At 40.5% G+C, this 15,044-nt stretch overlaps 1 protein-coding gene across 2 annotated transcripts in view; it reads right to left on the bottom strand.

Moving 5' to 3' along the window:
- Positions 1-1,018: 1,018 nt before the first annotated feature.
- pard3ab (par-3 family cell polarity regulator alpha, b) overlaps positions 1,019-15,044 on the bottom strand; it is an 85,326-nt gene continuing 71,300 nt past the window's right edge. For both annotated transcript variants that reach the window (XM_082173449.1, XM_082173450.1), the window contains 3 exons: positions 8,994-9,111; positions 6,000-6,127; positions 1,019-3,952 (listed from right to left, as the gene is read on the bottom strand). In XM_082173449.1, the coding sequence (XP_082029575.1) occupies positions 3,526-3,952; positions 6,000-6,127; positions 8,994-9,111 (673 nt within the window). In that variant the 3' untranslated portion in view covers positions 1,019-3,525. The remainder of the gene's footprint in view (positions 3,953-5,999; positions 6,128-8,993; positions 9,112-15,044) is intronic.

Raw genomic sequence — 15,044 nt, 5'->3', positions numbered from 1 at the left:
AATGGCATTATATGACCCCTTTAAAACTTCAAATCAGCATTTTATAATGATTTCTTAAGGATCATAAGGATAAGATAAATTATGCTGAAAATTCAGCTTTGCCATCACAGAAATAAAAAAATTTGTTATTTTAGATTGCAATAATATTTCACTATTGTATCATTTCACTGTATTTTTTATTCTATTTTTGTATTCTTACCGACCCCAAACTTTTGAATATATGTATATTAATTGTCTTTGTATTATCTTGCTGTCGAAAAATGTCTTAAAACATAATTTCACCCAGAAAACCCCATCAGACCATTTTTCAGTCATTAATGCAACCAAATGTGATGAAAATGATTTTGCTGCAGTATTTCTTCTGAATAAAAGCAGGTTTCTCATTTCTTATTTTAATATAACAATTTTTTGAAGTAAGCAGGAGTATGTGTGGCATATCTGGAGGAAAGGAAGTGAAAGCTTGACAGCCTTTCTATTTTGACTGACCTCTGACCCTGGTGACCTTTTCTCCATCAATGACAGAATGACTAATTATGCAAAGCAAATGAAAATTCTAGAAAAAAAGGCTAGAAGGTGGAAACAAGATCAGCAAAATTTCATGATCAGGACAGCAGGCATCAAAATAACTCCAGCACAAACCAAAACTTGGCAGATGATCTTGCTAAACTAAAACAAAACAACAAGACTAAGGAGTCAGCTGACACGGCATTAAAAAGTTACCGTAGTAAAAGTAAAAACATTGAAAAGTAGCAAAGTAAAAACCTGTAATATTGAGTTAATACATATAAAAACACACTCTCACCTGTGAATTCTTCGTGAATTCAAATCTTTGCGGTTTCATAACCAGAAGCTGCACAATGTTGTGGCATCATTGAGTCTTATTGTGAGTGACGACACGCTGACCTTTTGCAAGATGGCGGGCATGCCGACGTGTCTAGAGTGGTTGAATGTGGCATCTACGTATACATATCTATGGATCTCTCCCTCACAGACACACACACATGTGAAAACACAAGTGTACAGCAAACAGAAGAGCATCCCCTTCCTTTATTTTACAAGAGTTTTGTACAGTCCAAAGTTAAACAGCTGCTGTGTTTCTAAACATCACCAATTTCTCAACAGCGTATAAACATCACAAAATAACAGACACAGGCAGAAACAAAAAGCAAAAAACCCTGTACAGAGTCCTGTAAACAAACTAACACAAAATATCCAGAAAATCATACATTAGTCCATTGGAGACCCCATATCTCTGCCCGCTCATGACCTCTGACCTTTAGAACACTTATGGAGATAGTTGCTATCCTAGGATACACACATAAATAAAAGAATCAAAAGGCGCCATGTATTTAACGCTTCTTCATTAAAATTGTTACAATCTGGAAATTTGACATTTTAAAAGGTGCAAAAGAGGTTTTGTTCATTTGAAAAGGTTAAAAAGGGTTGAATGTACAAAATAGGACGAGCAAGGCAAGATCAGGAGCAAATTTCCATACTGGATACGGAGGAACAAAGAAGATAACAAAGTGTCTTGATTGTTTAGTCGTGTCATACTGAGGCTCTTTTCATGTTATCATCTTGATATCCCCATACACACACACACACAGACAGACACACCAAACGCACCCAACCATCTGTGCCTGGGCAGTAGAGTGTGTTGCGCACCATGTGTCCCACTGTTATGTGTCAAGCGAGCATGGGCTGGCTCATATGGCACTGCCCCCGCGCACGTACACACACAGCGCTGACCTAGCCTCTTACACTCCAGTCTGAGAGAGTCTCAGCTCAACGGGAGCTCTTGACTCAAAGCCCAGAACTATCAGAGACTCGAAGTTCTAGTCTGAGAACTCAAACGCATCACTCTCATGCAGATTCACTATATCGGCAGCTGTCGGGGGCGGAGCTGAAATGCAAAGAGGCGGGGCTTAAGTGATGCTTCCGGCACAGGCTGTAAGACTGCGAGTGGGTAAGGACTTTCTATTTAAATGATCAATAAAATCCATCAATCTATCATGTGCTCCAGAGGAGTGTGTGGCTGTTTTTGAAATGGAATACTAATGTACTGCATACTGTGCAGAGTGCAGTACGCACTGAATACTGCTTATATGTGAAAAAGTGCATTATTAAATGTAATACTCGTTTTGTATTGTATATATAAAATTATTTTATATCCAATTATGTGTAAGAAAGTCTCAAGTTTTGGTAGTCTAAACAAATGAGATGACACTGGGGGCCATATGACAAAGCATTATAAGCTATATGTGTACAGAGTTATACATATACACTTACATATGCGCATATATATATATATATATATATATATATATATATATATAGTTTATATATATATATATATATATATTTACATTTAACTGTACACATAATAGCCTATATTGAAGCTATACTCATTTCTTTTTTCATTTCATGTATACATGTATATGTACTGTACATATATACTCTGCGTATATATGTGTGTGTGTGTCTACACAAGCTATAGATGCTTTTATTACATTCCATGTGTATAATCACATCGCTAGGTTTTTTTACGCTCGCATGGACGCACACACACAGTGCTCGGCAACCCAGTATACACACATACATGCAGTGAATAGTATATACACTACTATATATACTACAGAAATGGTAGCATGCCATTTCAAACACAGCCTCTGTGTATGTGTGTGTGTGTGTGTGTGCGCGCATTTATGCATGTTTAAGGGAGAAGGGAAGACAATCTTTTCGTCTGAACTTTCACAGAGCGCTGTGGCCTGTCAATACAGGGGCAGCTGGTGTGTGTGATGAAAAATTCAGTGTGTGTCATCTGGGAGACAGGAACTCACACACACACACCTGGCAGACAGCGGTGGGTCGTGGGTTCTGTGTCTGTGTGTGAAAGAGCTCTGAAAATTTAATGAGGAGCATCAATTAATGACCTGCTATCTGTGACCCCATTTCCTTTCTCTCTTCTTTTCCATTGCATTTTGGGGATTTTCTCTTTTCACTGGATTCCCAGGAGTCTCTGACTGTGTATTTTGTACCTAGATTTGTCGAGTTCTTCAAACATGTGACTACACATCCAGTGGTGTCGCTAGGTTTTCTGGGCCCCCTGTAACTCAGTCCCTTTTTTCCCCAAAACTAGCGACTCCCCTGACTACATCAAATACAAGTTTAACTGACAACTTTTACCTGATGTGTAAGAATGAATCTGATAAATCCTAAAAAAGCTCTACTTCACAAAACTTCATTAAAACCTGTGCAAACTGCAAGTTCTACATGGTTCTAGAGAGGAACAGGTCTTTGTCAGGCTGATTGTCAGAGCATGAAGGTCTTCACAGCGAACCAAGAGACGTCTTGCCTCTGGACGCACCAATGAGCCAATGTCTATCTGGGCAGGACCACTGTGACCTCATAAAGAAAAGGCACTCGGGGAGTCTGTGTACAAGTGGCACACAAATATATGTTTGTAAGAGAGCCTTTGTTTGCGATTGCCTCTTTGAAAACAGGAGAAAGGTTTTTCCTTTCTTCTCATGACAAAAACGGGTGCGTTTTCTCAGGTGTGTGTATGCGGCTGAGTCGGACAACCTGTGAAGGGGACGGTGGGACGTCCTGTCTGTGGGGCCCTTTAGAATCCTGTGATTCGTAGTCCAGCCGCATTGATGGGCATCTTCCTTTGATTTCCTGTTCCCTGCGTCTCTGCTCCTGTCGCAGGAGCTCCTGGGCCTCCAGAAGGACACGTGCATTATACACTCCACCCACCGAGGTACCGCCGGCTCCTGGGGGAACGGAGAGGCCATTCCTGCAGCCGTGACGAGGAACGGTGCGCGGGACGGAACGATGTCCCTGGTAGCTGGAGTAACGCCCGCTGTCCTTCGCTGCCTGGAAACTGTCTCCGGCTGGACACGTCCTCGCCCAATCGCTCTCTGACGCCGGGGTGGGCGTCTTACGAGGGTGGCTACACATGCGGAGGAATGGGAAAGGTGAAAAGCTTAGTTTATATGTTTAAAGACATTCATAGTTTGTTCATATTGAAACTGGAAACAGGGGGCGGGACTTATCAAAGAAGTGCTTCCTTTTTCTTTTTTGCCAATATCCTTTAGTTTTCATCACAGTCCAGTAAAAACACTTGACAGCTTGTACTATAGACGAGCACAATGAAGACACTTTCAAAATGAATAAAATCCAGTCAATTCCTTCGTAATCACGAGGAGGAATTTATTGGATGAATTTTTCAACAACAACAAAAAAATTACTTTTTACATTTTATTTTTAAAAAATCTACATTTTGGCTATTTTTCTTATAGAGAGAGAATATAAAGTTGCTAAAACTGAATTTTGTCAACTTTTTGGTGTACATTAGCATATAAACTACCATTCAAAAAAATTTGGGGTCAGTATTTTTGCTCATCAAGGCTGCATTTATTTGGTCAAAAATACAATAAAAACAGCAATATTGTGAAATATTATTACAATTTAAAAGATCTGTTTTCAATACACCTATATTTAAAAAATATTTTATTCCTGTGGTGTCAAAGCTTCATTACTCCAGTCTTCAGTGTCACATGATCCTTCAAAAATCATTCTAATGTGATGATTTGCTGCACAAGGAACATTTCTGTGCTGCTTGAATTTTTTTTGGAAAGCATGATTAATTTTTTTTAGGATTCTTTCATGAAAAAAAAACAATTTATTTGAAACAGAAATCTTTTGTAACATTATAAATGTATTTACTGTCACTTTTTTTCAATTTAAAGGTAGGGTAGGTAATCCTGTTCAGAAACACTTTTTTTTATACTGGGTGAAATGGTCCTTCCATCCTGATAGTAGTCAATACATTATGTGTTTAGAAAAAGGAATGAAAGAAATCAGACCTCTGTAGCAGCTGCAGGACAGTAAAAACTCTGACCAATCACTGCCATTCGGTGCGAATGTAAAGAACCAATCAGATGCCTTCATGTCTCGTGCCCGCCCCGAGCCCCACTGCGCGCGCTGCCCTGCGTGCACTCATCACATGTCACCGTTCCCGGAAATATTCAGCTCAAAGCACCTGCATATGCAGTCAGCGAAGGCAAACAAGGCAAAAACTACTTCCTCGGACCCTGCCCGCACTCTTGAACGACCTCCTCTGCTTCGCCCTCAACCCCGGACCTGTCCTCGAGCCGACGATGCGGTATTTGTCTCCGGACTCGGAGTGTACGTTAGTCTTCATTAGAGTCAACAATGTTTTCATCATGGAAACTCTTACATGCAAAACACCGTATATGTTATGAATCTTACACGAAATTCATCTTCATCACAGTGTAACTGATGGTAATGGAAAAACGTGTATCAATGCAACCTGTTTTTAGTTTTGCCTTATAAATATAGCTCGTTACCGAATGAAACTTTACCATTATCGATATGCTAGCTTGATAGTGAGTACTAAAAGAAATCTTATTTGTTTATATTCATAGTGATAAAGTTAGGTATTTTATTACATGTGATTCTGACATGATGTCACTGTATGTACTGCGCTCCTTCCTCTCCACTCGTCTCAGGTAATAAATGCGTCTTGTTCCAGCCTGAGCGTTTGGCGTCGCGCGTTCATGTATTTTGGGGGCGTGGCTTTGGAAGGAGCTCAGAAGGGAGGGGGTGGAGTGAATGGAAATAATGAGCTGTGTTTATTGCAGATTAAAAGGTCTACAGTCACTCGATTTTTAAATTTTCTTTTTCAGAGTACTTACATTTTAATTATGTATTGGTATATAAAGACAGTTTAAACAAATTTGGAATGTTTTTTTTTTAGAAAAATGATTACCTACCCTACCTTTAATGCATCCTTACGGAATAAAAGTATTATAAAAAAATAAAAAAATCATATTGATCCTTTCTTACAGCTAATAGACATGGACTACAAGCCACAAAACTCCTAATTTTGATTTCACATGTTTGTATAAGTGCTTTAACTAATAGGCCTAAATAACAACAAGCACCATTGGTATAGATTCCACACGAACGCGTACCGTGGCAGAGAGCTGTACTGTCTCTGAGCATGTGTGAAAGCATCCCTGGCTTCCTGCCTCTGTAACTGCACCTCCACAGACACCGAGTGACGGCCAGATGAAGTCTGCGGGTGCGAGCTGCAGTTCGACTGTAACAGAAACAAGAGTTATTACCATGTTAATTAAACACAAACAGGTAAAAGTTCAGTAGAGAACGATTTTATGGAGTTATGGAAGGAGCATACAGACAAACAAACACTTAAGCTAAGCACTTACCAGGTTTCACTGATGTTTTTTTGTGTAGAGGTCTGTGACATTAGTGCAGAAATGTGTTTGAATGCTTAACATTATTACCAGTCCTATGACCTTTAGCGCATTACTGCGGTTAATGAAACCATTAGAGTAGATTATAACCTATAAAATATTCATGGAGTTGGTTATTACTCTTCATAACAAAATTACAGCTACATTACAGTCCTCAATAGTTATTATAAAATTATTATCCATTATTCAAATGACCACATCATTAAAAATATGTGCAATTATTCCAGATCTATTTATCTCTATATTCTGCTTGACGTTAATTCCCAAAATCAAACTACAAATACGAAACAAAAACTGAAGTATATATTTATATTTAGATGTAACTTTATTTATTATATAATCAGGCAATAAAATTCTATTTTTTAGTTCTAAACCCTCATACATTTTTCATCTCCAGTGGTGCTAGTTTTATTCCTCTGAGATCCAGTGACTTACAGCGGTTTATGTGATCCTTGGCAATCAAACCCATGACCCTGGCATTGCTAGAGACATGCTCTACCAGTTGAGGTATACGTCTACATACATTATGCACTGGAATGAGGGGTCAACAGCAGACGTTAGGTGAATGTTAGGTGATTGTTAGATAAATGTTAGCTGGATGTTAGGTGAATGCTAGATGAATATTGAGTGAATATTAGCACATTTTATGGTGAGGGGTGGATTTGTAGTGATAACATAATTAAGCACTTCTGTAATGTAATTCATTAAGAAATCACACACACACACACTCACACTTGGTCGGCACGGAACATAAGGGTGTAATTATAAACAATAAAAGACTCATTTAACACCGCCTCTCTCTCTCACACACACACTGACGGCTTTGTTCCACACTCAGAACAGTGTAACTGCGGTAAATTGCTCATGACCCATAAGAATCCATTTCTTTTATGGCAACATTTACATTGAGTTCCCTGCTCTCGTCACGCTCGGTCAAACAGATGAATGCCGTCCCAGGCATGCTCAATCAAGAGCCGATCCACACGGAGAATTCCATTAACTCTAATGAAGGAGAACAGCATGCTGGGATTGATTGACACAGCTTGCCAGCCATGTTGCCGTGGAGACAGAGGTGTTGAAGGATGAAGGATGTGTGGAGCCGGGTCATTTAGCCCAGTTCATTAACACACACACACACTTCACTGCCTAAAACAACATCAGCGTCACAGGAACGTACCATTTGTTTGCTAAACAGATTACGGCATTAAAGGTCTGATACGAATGCAGTAACGCTATCTGATTTATAACAGCCAATGATGTTAACGTTGACTCACAAACACTCACGAAAAATGGTTAGTGGTCAAAAGTGGAAATTTTCCTGTTTATTCTCACCTGTCATCTCTTGAAGAGAAAAACTCCAAGAAGAAATGATGGACATGTTTGAAACACACCTGAATTGGATTTGATTTGGCTAGAGAAACAAAACTGACTCATTAAAGAAAACCACCCATCTTTATTCTGTTGCCTTTTGTTTACAAAAAAAAGGGTTTTTAGGCATAGTAAAAATAAAAAAAGGCCTTAGAATTATCATGGGGGTTTTGGACGTTTGGAAACTGGGAAAAATTTGGGGACGTAAAAGGGGGAAGGTAAAAGACATTGAAGACGTCATTTAATACAGTTACATAATCACTACCATTACAAAGCAAAACAACAAAAATAATTCCATACATTAAAGGTGTTTGAAAAAGTTGAGATGATGAAAAATTTAAAAAGACAAATTTACATTAAGGAAAATACACAATACCGTGTGTAACAGTTCATTGAAACTCTCTCCCTGGAAAGATGATTACAAATTAATAATGTTAAAAATATTCCACACAGAAGAGTTTCTGAAATGGACAAGACCCCTTTTTAAGGAAGATCATTTTCAAGTGCAACTCATTCCTGACTTAAAGGAATAGTTCACCCAAAAAAGAAAATTCTGTCATCATTTACTCTTGTTGTTTCAAAACCTGGATGTCTTTATTTCATCTGTGCAACACACAAAAAAATAATAACATTTTAGTAATGTTTGAACTGTTTTGCCCATACAAATGAAAGTCAATGGGGTCCACAACAACTGACCTTCATTGTATGGACAATTTTGTGTTCATAAAAGAAAATCAGTCATACAGGTTTGGAACGACAGAACTTTCATTTTTGAGGTGAACAATCCCTTTATTAGGACCTTCTGCACAAGCTTAAAGGCATAAGGGTTTTAAATTTACCTCAATCCAGATCATCATATTGAGTTCACACTCAATCCAGATTCTAATGATCTGGATTTAAATTCAATAGCTTAAATACTAAACAATTTCAGTCAAATTTTTTTGATTTTTACTCTCAGACACACATTCACTCTTTCATGCCACAAACACAAACATACTCAGCCAATCACAGTTCTTGACTTAATTCATGATCTGCCGAAGCCATGGCTGCGGTGATATGGTTGAACAGATGAATGGATGGGTGAACAGTCCAGATGGATGAACACATGTGATGTTAGCATTGTTAGCGGATAATGTCAGTGTCAAAAGTTACATGCTCCTGCATGCAGTGGTCTCAGGTTAGCAGTTAGCGTTATCCCAGTCCTGGAGGTCATGCACGTAACCGCCCCAGTCCTCAGACTGTCTTATCCTTCTTGGGAGTTCCCAGAGACCATGGGCGTACGTCCAGTGATTATGGGTGCACACACACAGCTCACACACTCACCCAGGTCTGCTCCAAGCTGTAGGAGCGCTGGTGATCATCTGGCTCTACCTCTTCCTGCCTGATCTGCTGGAACTCCTGGCGTAAGCGCTGAATTCGGTCGTGGTTGCTCGGCGTCAGCCTGTTTGAGCAGGAGGAAGAGGTCACATGATGAGACATTACAACATTACATCATAATCCCTTTGATCCTATACTCTCCGGGATGACAGGTGTTGGAACTGCGACCCTGTCTAAAGGGTCACCTAGTTACGCTCCACTAACTTTATAAGAACAAAGGTCAAGGTGTCACACACGGTGCACAGATGGTCCAGATACCTCAATAGGCAAAAAACATGGACTCTCTGGGCTCCTATGGTCCACAAGATCAGATCAGGAAAACCCGCAGGAGAAATCACCAGACACGGACAATATACGTATAGTACAGACGTGAATGTGTGTGCTTGTGAGAAGGAACCAGACTTCCCTCTTATTAAAATTCCATGATCACATGTTGAGTGTTTACGATATAGAAGACAGCAACTGGGGATTTTTACACATGAGCAGATGTCCAGTTTTAAAACACACAGATGCTGTATAAATTCTGTCATAGGAAATGACTGAAGATAATTTGAGAACACAGTCGCAGACTACTCAGCAAATATGCATGTGTCTCAAGTACATACATACATACATACACATACGTGTGTGTGTGTGTGTGTGTGTGTGTGTGTGTGTGTGTGTGTGTGTGTGTGTTATAATAATGATATACAATATGATATATATAAATTAGAGATGCACCGATTGCAATTTTCTTGGCCGATTCCTATTTCCGATTTGTGTGACCACTGACCAGCCAATACCGATTTTTGTACCGATTTTATGAACTATATTTGACAGCATACACAAACAAAAATCTACTTTTTTTTCAATGCAAACTTTTATTTTCATAATAAAAGAAATGAATAAACATTACAATTTTCCCCATACTGCACTAAATTACAGGATCTTATCTCACTTAAACAACTCTCATTCTGTCAAATAAAGTGCTCAAGGACTGGAAAGATGTAGAAATAACAATTAACTGAAAATGAAGTCCAAATATCAGTCAGTTGTAAAACTGATTGCTGCTTCAGGATCGGCTTCTAACATGACACGAGATTAAACAACTCAAGGCTGATTTATACTTCTGCGTCGGACCTACGCCGGAGCCTCTACGCTGTAGGCAACGCGTTGGTTTTCATTTATACTTCTGCGTCGTTGTCCGCGTTCACGCGCGCAGAGGGAGCATGTGAAACCCCAGGGAGCGGTCCTAGCAGACCAATCACAGCGCTTGCGTCCGCGTAGAGTTGACGCGTTGTTACATTTTTGGAGAGGTGCACGTCAGGGTATGCCGAAGGGTACGCGCGCTACACACAGCCTACGACGTAGCTACGGCGTATTTATACTTCTGCGTCGAGTGTACGCCGTAGTGTACGTCGTAGGCTACGCACGTAGGCGACGCCGTCGTGAGCATTTATACTTCTGCGAATGTCTGTGTTGCTCTGCAGTTACACCGCCGAAACGCTAGTTGGCGCGGGTGGGTTTTAATGTTCCAATTCCACTGTGTTTACATTCCTCGCGGCTGTTTTGAGTTTAGGTTTCTACGAGCAATGGCGACTGAAGGAGTCATACAGATGGCTGTATTTCCGCACTTCTTCAAGCAATCTCTCGGTCACTTGGTCTATTTCCATGGCTCTTCACTGATCTTCGGAATTTCAAAAATGGCGGGCGGGCGGTGCAGAGTGCAGAAGATCATTCCGGAAATGGGTAGGAGGAAACGCGATGCTATCCAGCCGACCAATCACAGATCTTGCGGTCCGCGTCGCCGCAACGCGTAGTTACATTTTTGAGGAGGTGCGCGTCAGGGTACGGCGAAGGGTACGACGTAAGGCCAATTTATACTTCTGCGTCGAGTGTACGCCGTAGTGTACGTCGTAGGCTACGCACGTAGGCGACGCCGTCGTGAGCATTTATACTTCTGCGAATGTCTGTGTTGCTCTGCAGTTACACCGCCGAAACGCTAGTTGGCGCGGGTGGGTTTTAATGTTCCAGTTCCACTGTGTTTACATTCCTCGCGGCTGTTTTGAGTTTAGGTTTCTACGAGCAATGGCGACTGAAGGAGTCATACAGATGGCTGTATTTCCGCACTTCTTCAAGCAATCTCTCGGTCACTTGGTCTATTTCCATGGCTCTTCACTGATCTTCGGAATTTAAAAATGGCGGGCGGCCGGTGCAGAGTGCAGAAGATCATTCCGGAAATGCGTAGGAGGAAACGCGATGCTATCCAGCTGACCAATCACAGATCTTGCGGTCCGCGTCGCCGCGACGCGTAGTTACATTTTTGAGGAGGTGCGCGTCAGGGTACGGCGAAGGGTACGACGTATGGTACACGTCAATGCGTATGCTACGCCGTACCTTCTACGCGCACCCGACGCAGAAGTATAAATTGGCCTGTATGGTACACGTCAATGCGTATGCTACGCCGTACCTTCTACGCACACCCGACGCAGAAGTATAAATTGGCATTTAGTTCGACGCAGAAGTATAAATTGGGCTTCAGGTAACGCTATGTCGTAAATGTACCGCCTACTCGGTATTGTATATTTTGGGCTGAGGCAATTTATCAGATTTCTGAAGCCTCTGTCCTCAACTATGGAGAACGGCTGGTTTTCCAGGGCCATAAATTCAAAAATGTTTCTCGTAATTGCTTTGGTCTTTTCACTGCTCATACCAAGGAAAGATAGGAGAGACTGCTGACTTGTGGCTGGCTCCGAGCTCTGGCAAGATTTATCCGCTTTCCCTTTTTAACTTCTTCAAACTGGGCATGTTCAGCTGATGGTATTTTAAGTGTCTAGTGGAGTAGTGCAGGTATGACCTAAATTTGTAATACTGATGTATTTTATGTCGTAGAATAAAACGTGAAAGTATCTTGAGTTTGTGTTAACCACAGACCTTATTTCAGTCATTTACTTTGGGACGATGGAACCAGAAGTGCTAAAATGCTAACTCGTTTCCGTGTTTTGGCCCAAACGTGCAGATCCATGCATGTTATTAATTCAGTGTTCACTCTGATGGATTCAATTAGTTTCTGAGAAGAAATCATGGAATGATTCAAACTGTCTTTTTGTGCATAAAAAAAAAAAAAAAAACTGGCTCGTAAGAATAATCTGTTCATGATTCAGACTACACTAGTCACAATGTATTGTTGTTTTTGAGCCCAGCAATGGTTAGCATTATTTCACGGCACCCAGGGTTTTGTAACCCGTCACATTTCAGACTGTGCAAACTCACAACAGAATTATAATTTCACACCTTTGGCGTGTCAGTGCAGATTCAGCAGCGGCTGAGCGGCGCCACTGACACATACAGAAAAATACATATAGGTCAAACACTCATTCCAAAACCACCACTGAACTCTTACTCTTGCCATTGAAACACTTAGACCTGATCTAATACATACACCAATCAATACAAACTCATCAAAAACACACAAATACATCAACACCATGGAGCCATTTAATCCAATAAGAGAATCAATGAAGAACTGCTGTAATGTTTCCGGAAAGTCTAAAAGAATAACCTTGCAACATCTAAATGCATTACAATGCCCAGATGAACAAAGAAAGCCAGTGTGAGTGTGTGTGTATGTGCTGACACGGCAGTAACAGTACCTGTGTGAAATTACATTTCCATTGTCAGCTGCATTGACTTAAACACATTTGTTATGTCCTGACATATTTCTTTTTTTCATGTGCACACATAGATACAGTTTGAGCCAGACAGGATGTCCCTCTGACCTCATCATAGGATTACTTCTTTCACTGCCAACAGCTGGAGCCATTTAAAACAGTGGCATAACTCTCAGATCAGATTGAGAGACTCACTGGATTACACACATTCATTCTACACATGATGTGGACACACGGAGGAGCTTATTTAGCAGTCGTGCTTGAGTATAAAGGTTTACGTGACCTGTTGAAGTTACTCTGCAAACCTACAAAGCATAACACTCAATAATAATAGTACTCACTCAGTACTTTCAAAATGATTAATCAACATAAACGAATTACAACAGACTGACACAAAGCCAGAAAATCCAATACATTTATGAAAATGCAACATTCGTAATGTCCTTGTCTGCACAAATAGCTAGTTTCTTTGCTTGTGTGGGAGACATTAGACAGAAACATTAACAAAAAAAATGTGATCTATTTTTGAAACCACCCCCCCCCCCCCCCCAAACTCAAGGGCAAACAGCTTTTACACTAGAACTATTGTGTTACGAATGAATCCACTGTATATTTACGTATATGCCTGATAAATGCTTCTAATTGATTAAAAATTAATTAAAATATTATAAAATGCACCATATCATATAAAATGCACAATATAAAGTACTATAAAAATGCACCATATCATTCCAAACCTGTATGACTGACTTACTTCAGCAAAACACAAAAGAAAATAATTCTGAAGGACACTGGAAACCAAACAACATATGAGACATTTCTCAAAATATCTTGAGTGTGAGTAAATTACAGAATTTTCTTTTTTGGATGGATTCATTTTTTTTTTTTTTATCCACTTAAAAGATCATCACCACTGTCAACACTGCTCTACTTCCTGGCATTTTTATCTAACAGCTGTGAGCTCAAAGCACCAGAATCAGGTCAAAATAATCAATACGCACCAACCATGGATAAAAATCACAGCATAGGAATAACTTGACTGTTTTATCACTTTAAATGAACAGAAAGGGAGTTGGGAGTAAGAAGGGATGAAACCAGATCTGTTTAAACTGACTTCTCACAGGTAAACACACATGCTTATGAAAAACACAGTTTAAGTGGGCACTTGAAGTTAATTTACCCCATTATTTTTCCTCAGTTCTCTATAAGAGCTGCCATTCTGTGGTCAAGAAAGTGCGTCACAATCAAAAGTGCACTTCACTGTAAATTCATCATTGATATGATTAACGGTCCAACCCACTATAACAATCTGACATTCACTCTCTCACAGCCTCATTTACAATCCTTCCTCACACAGCCTCATCTACCATTGACTCTCAGAGCCTCATCTAGCATTCTCTCTCTCACAGCCTCATCTAGTATTCAGCCTCTCCAGACATTCATCCTCTCATAGCCTCATCTTGAATTAACCCTCTCACAGCCCCATCTTGCATTCACTCTCTCACAGCCTCATCTACCATTGACTCTCAGAGCCTCATCTAGCATTCTCTCGCTCACAGCCTCATCTAGTATTCAGCCTCTCCAGACATTCATCCTCTCATAGCCTCATCTTGAATTAACCCTCTCACAGCCTCATCTTGAATTAACCCTCTCACAGCCCCATCTTGCATTCTCTCTCTCACAGCCTCATCTAGTATTCAGCCTCTCCTGACATTCATCCTCTCATAGCCTCATCTTGAATTAACCCTCTCACAGCCCCATCTTGCATTCACTCTCTCACAGCCTCATCTACCATTGACTCTCAGAGCCTCATCTAGCATTCTCTCTCTCACAGCCTCATCTAGTATTCAGCCTCTCCAGACATTCATCCTCTCATAGCCTCATCTTGAATTAACCCTCTCACAGCCCCATCTTGCATTCTCTCTCTCACAGCCTCATCTAGTATTCAGCCTCTCCTGACATTCATCCTCTCATAGCCTCATCTTGAATTAACCCTCTCACAGCCCCATCTTGCATTCACTCTCTCACAGCCTCATCTAGTATTCAGCCTCTCCAGACATTCATCCTCTCATAGCCTCATCTTGAATTAACCCTCTCACAGCCCCATCTTGCATTCTCTCTCTCACAGCCTCATCTAGTATTCAGCCTCTCCAGACATTCATCCTCTCATAGCCTCATCTTGAATTAACCCTCTCACAGCCCCATCTTGCATTCTCTCTCTCACAGCCTCATCTAGTATTCAGCCTCTCCTGACATTCATCCTCTCATAGCCTCATCTTGAATTAACCCTCTCACAGCCCCATCTTGCATTCACTCTCTCACAGCCTCATCCAGTATTCATCCTCAT

The sequence above is a fragment of the Leuciscus leuciscus genome (genome assembly GCF_965113295.1).
Source record: "Leuciscus leuciscus genome assembly, chromosome: 6".
Lineage (NCBI taxonomy): Eukaryota > Metazoa > Chordata > Actinopteri > Cypriniformes > Leuciscidae > Leuciscus > Leuciscus leuciscus.
This window is presented reverse-complemented; position numbering and strand designations above follow the sequence as displayed.